The 5,165-nt window shown below is 65.9% G+C and overlaps 1 protein-coding gene across 1 annotated transcript; it reads left to right on the top strand.

Annotated features, from left to right (window-relative positions):
• Nucleotides 1-476: 476 nt before the first annotated feature.
• On the top strand, nt 477-3,289 carry LOC121063382 (ubiquitin thioesterase OTUB1-like; the record flags this gene model as incomplete). The annotated part of the gene is made up of 4 exons (XM_040543804.1): nt 477-620; nt 722-820; nt 2,804-2,922; nt 3,064-3,289. Coding segments are annotated over 4 exons (588 nt in total), but the record flags the coding sequence as incomplete, so codon positions are not given.
• Between the last annotated feature and the right edge of the window lie 1,876 nt (nt 3,290-5,165).

The following is a 5,165-nucleotide window of genomic DNA, read 5'->3' as shown; positions in this document are numbered from 1 at the left end:
CCGTGGCATTGTAGTGCCCCCCTATAGACCTGCGCAGCCCCCTATAGCCCCCTATAATCCCCCAGTAACCCTCAAAGCCCCCCCAATGCCCCCCCAAACCCCCCCCAATACCCCCAAAAAAGTCCCCCCCATACCCCCCAACCCCCCCCAAAAAAAGCCCCCCCAAACCCCCCCCAGTCCCCCCAATACCCCCCCAAAAGTCTCCCCCAGACCCCCCAAACCCCCCCCAAAAAAGCCCCCCAACCCCCCCAAAAAAGCCCCCCAGCCCCCCCAGTCCCCCCAATATCCCCCAAAAGTCTCCCCCAGCCCCCCCCCAGTCCCCCCAGTACCCCCCAACCCCCCCCCAAAAAGCCCCCCCAACCCCCCCAGTCCCCCCAATACCCCCCAACCCCCCCCAAAAAAGACCCCCCAACCCCCCAAAAAGTCCCCCAACCCCCCCCAAAACCCCCCAGTACCCCCCCTCTCCCCTCCCCCAGGGCCGGGGGGGGGGGGTCTCGCCCACCACCCCCAATATTTGGGTGGGGGGGGGTCCCCTAAACGTGTCCCCCCCCCCCCCAGGCGTGAACTGCCTGGCCTACGACGAGGCCATCATGGCGCAGCAGGACCGCATCCAGCAGGAGGTGAGCGCCCCGATTAATTGGGGGGGGGGGGGCTAATTAACGCCCCCCCCTCGTTAATTAACGCCCCCCCTCGTTAATTACGCCCCCCCCCCCCCCCCCAGATCGCGGTGCAGAACCCGCTGGTGTCGGAGCGGCTGGAGCTGGCCGTGCTCTACAAGGAGTACGCGCAGGACGACCACGTCTACCAGCAGAAGATCAAGGTGGGCACCAGTATGGCACTGGGAGGCTCTGGGGGGGCACCAGTAAGGCACTGGGGGGGCTCTGGGGGGCACCAGCGAGGTACTGGGAGGCTTTAGGGGGACGCTGGGAGGCTCTGGGGGGCACCAGTTCGGCACTGGGAGGCTTTGGGGGGTTACTGGTTTGGCACTGGGAGGCTTTGGGGGGTTACTGGTTTAGCACTGGGAGGCTTTGGGGGGTTACTGGTTTGGCACTGGGAGGCTTTGGGGGTTACTGGTTTGGCACTGGGAGGCTTTGGGGGGTTACTGGTTTGGCACTGGGAGGCTTTGGGGGTTACTGGTTTGGCACTGGGAGGCTTTGGGGGGTTACTGGTTTGGCACTGGGAGGCTTTGGGGGGTTACTGGTTTGGCACTGGGAGGCTTTGGGGGTTACTGGTTTGGCACTGGGAGGCTTTGGGGGGTTACTGGTTTGGCACTGGGAGGCTTTGGGGGGTTACGGGTTTGGCACTGGGAGGCTTTGGGGGTTACTGGTTTGGCACTGGGAAGCCTCAAGGCAAATCAGTTTGGCACTGGGAGCCTTTTTGGAGCACTGTTGTAGGATGGGGGGGATTTGGGGGCTACTGGTTTGGCACTGGGAGGCTTTTAGGGCCACCAGTTTGACGCTGGGAGGCTTTAGGGGGCCACTGGGAGGCTTTTAAGGCCACCAGTATGTCACTGGGAGGCTTCGGGGGGGCAATGGGAGGCTTTGAGGGGCACTGGGAGCCTTTTAGGGCCACCGATTTGGCACTGGGAGGCTTTTGGGGTTACTGGTTTGGCACTGGGAAGGTTTTGGGGTTACTGGTTTGGCACTGGGAGGCCTCAAGAGAAACCAGTTTGGCACTGGGAGCCCTTTAGGAGCACCGTTGTAGGGTTGGGAGGCTTTGGGGTGTCCCCATGTCCCCCAGGGTGTCCCCACAACCCCTTGGCACGTCCCTCGTGTCCCCTCGGGGTGTCCCCGTGTCCCTTTGGGGTGTCCCTGCCGTCCCCGTTCTGCCCCTTTGGGGTGTCCCCGACGTCTCCAGGCTGTCCCCGCCCCCCTGGGCCATCCCCTGTCCCCACGTCCCCTCGGCGTGTCCCTGCTGTCCCTTTGGGGTGTCCCCAGGTGTCCCCAAGTGTCCCCAGGTGTCCCCAGGCTGTCCCTCGGGGGCCGTGTCCCTTCTCATCCCTTTGATGTCCCCCCAACATCCCCACCGTATCCCCGTGTCCCCACGTCCCCGCCGCGTCCCCAGGTGTCCCCAAACGTCCCCAGGTGTCCCCAGATGTCCCCAGGTGTCCCCAGATGTCCCCAGGCTGTCCCTTAGGGCCACCTCCCTTCGGCTCATCCCTTTGACATCCCCACCGTATCCCCCTGTCCCCGTGCCCCCTGCCCCGTGTCCCCACGTCCCTGCCGCGTCCCCAAATGTCCCCAGGTGTCCCCAGGCTGTCCCTCGGGGGCCACCTCCCTTCAGCTCATCCCTTTGACCTCTCCCCAACATCCCCATCATATCCCCCCGTGCCCCCTGCCCCGTGCCACCCCCGTGTCCCCACGTCCCCGCCGCGTCCCCAGGTGTCCCCAAACGTCCCCAGGTGTCCCCAGATGTCCCCAGGCTGTCCCTTAGGGCCACCTCCCTTCGGCTCATCCCATTGACCTCCCCCCAACATCCCCACCGTATCCCCCCGTGTCCCCTGCCCTGTGCCACCCCCGTGTCCCCACGTCCCTGCCGCGTCCCCAGGTGTCCCCAAACGTCCCCAGGTGTCCCCAAACGTCCCCAGGTGTCCCCAGATGTCCCCAGGCTGTCCCTTAGGGCCACCTCCCTTCAGCTCATCCCTTTGACCTCTCCCCAACATCCCCATCATATCCCCCCGTGCCCCCTGCCCCGTGCCACCCCCGTACCCCCTGCCCCGTGTCCCCACGTCCCCGCCACGTCCCCAGGTGTCCCCAAACGTCCCCAGGTGTCCCCAAACGTCCCTTTTGTCCCCCCCCCCCAGGACCTGCTCCAGAAGTACTCCTACATCCGCAAGACGCGGCCGGACGGGAACTGCTTCTACCGCGCCTTCGGCTTCGCGCACCTCGAGGCCCTGCTGGAGGACGGCCAGGAGCTGCAGCGGTGCGTGCCCCCTGCCCCCCCCAGGACCCTGTCCCCTCCCCTGGGACCCCCCCCGTGTCCCCAAAGCCCCCCCTCCCCTTCCCCCCCCCCCCCCGCGGCGCGGTGCCACCCGCTTTGTCTCCCCCCCCCCCCCCCCCCCAGGTTCAAGGAGATCTCGGCGCGCAGCAAGGACGAGCTGGTGGCGCAGGGCTTCACCGAGTTCACGATCGAGGACTTCCACAACACGGTGGGGGAACTGGGAGGCACTGGGGAGACGCTGGGGGGACTGGGAGGCACTGGGGAGACAGTGCGGGGACTGGGAGACACTGGGGAGACACTGGGGAGACAGTGCGGGGATGCTGGGGGGACTGGGAGACACTGGGGAGATGTTGCAGGGACTGGGAGACACTGGGGAGACACTGTGGGGATGCTGGGGGGACTGGGAGACACTGGGGAGACAGTGCAGGGACACTGGGGGGACTGGGAGACACTGGGGAGACACTGCGGGGACTGGGAGACACTGGGGAGACACTGCAGGGACTGGGAGACACTGGGGAGACAGTGCGGGGACACTGGGGACACTGGGAGACACTGGGGAGACACTGCGGGGACTGGGAGACACTGGGGAGACACTGTGGGGATGCTGGGGGGACTGGGAGACACTGGGGAGACAGTGCGGGGACTGGGAGACACTGGGGAGACACTGGGGAGACAGTGCGGGGACACTGGGGGGACTGGGAGACACTGGGGAGATGTTGCAGGGACTGGGAGACACTGGGGAGACACTGTGGGGATGCTGGGGGGACTGGGAGACACTGGGGAGACAGTGCAGGGACACTGGGGGGACTGGGAGACACTGGGGAGACACTGCGGGGACGCTGGGGGGACTGGGAGACACTGGGGAGACACTGCGGGGACACTGGGGGGACTGGGAGACACTGGGGAGACACTGCGGGGACTGGGAGACACTGGGGAGACAGTGCGGGGACGCTGGGGACACTGGGGAGGCAGTGCGGGGACGCTGGGGGAACTGGGAGACACTGGGGAGGCAGTGCGGGGACGCTGGGGGAACTGGGAGACACTGGGGAGACACTGCGGGGACGCTGGGAGGACTGGGAGACACTGGGGAGACACTGCGGGGACTGGGAGACACTGGGGAGACACTGCAGGGACTGGGAGACACTGGGGAGACACTGCGGGGAAGCTGGGAGGACTGGGAGACACTGGGGAGACACTGCAGGGACTGGGAGACACTGGGGAGACAGTGCGGGGACACTGGGGACACTGGGAGACACTGGGGAGACACTGCGGGGACTGGGAGACACTGGGGAGACACTGCGGGGACGCTGGGAGGACTGGGAGACACTGGGGAGACACTGCGGGGACTGGGAGACACTGGGGAGACAGTGCGGGGACGCTGGGGACACTGGGAGACACTGGGGAGACACTGGTAGGGACACTGGGAGGATACTGGGGACATGAAGGGGACACAGCTGGGACACTGGGGGGACATTGGGGACACTGGGAGGGCAAGGGGGACAGTGGGGACTTGATGGGGGACACTGGGGGAATGGGGGGGACACTGGTGAGACACGGGGGGGACACTGGGAGGACACTGGGGACACTGGGGACATGGCAGAAGATGGGGGGGACACTGGGGACATGGGGGGACACCTGGGGGACACTGGGGGGACACTGGGGACACTAGGGACATGGCAGAAGATGGGGGGGACACTGGGGACATGGGGGGACACCTGGGGGACACTGGGGGGACACTGGGGACATGGTGGGGATACTGGGGGGACATAGGGAGGACACGGGGGGCACTGGGAGGGCACTGGGGACACTGGAGACGTGGCGGGGGACACTGGGGGCCACACGGTCACACCGTGGTGACATTGGGGACACTGAGGGGGGACATTGGGGGACACTGGGAGGACGGTGGGGATATGGGGGGGACACTGGGGTGTGTGACCCCATAACGGTGTGCGTGAGCCCTGTGCGACCCTATAACGGCACGTGTGACCCCCCCATATGACCTCATAATGGCACATGTAACCCCCGTGTGACCCCATATAAGCCCCCGTATGACCCTATAATGGTGCGTGTGACCCCATAACCCCCTGTGTGACCCCATAACGGTGTGTGTCACCCCCCGTGTGAGCCCATAACCCCCCGTGTGACCCCATAACCCCTTGTCTGACCCCATAACGGTGCGTGTGACCCCACAACCCCCCGTGTGACCCCGTAACCCCGTCCCCCCA

Source organism: Cygnus olor, unplaced genomic scaffold (genome assembly GCF_009769625.2).
Source record: "Cygnus olor isolate bCygOlo1 unplaced genomic scaffold, bCygOlo1.pri.v2 scaffold_246_ctg1, whole genome shotgun sequence".
In the NCBI taxonomy this organism is placed as follows: domain Eukaryota; kingdom Metazoa; phylum Chordata; class Aves; order Anseriformes; family Anatidae; genus Cygnus; species Cygnus olor.
This window is presented reverse-complemented; position numbering and strand designations above follow the sequence as displayed.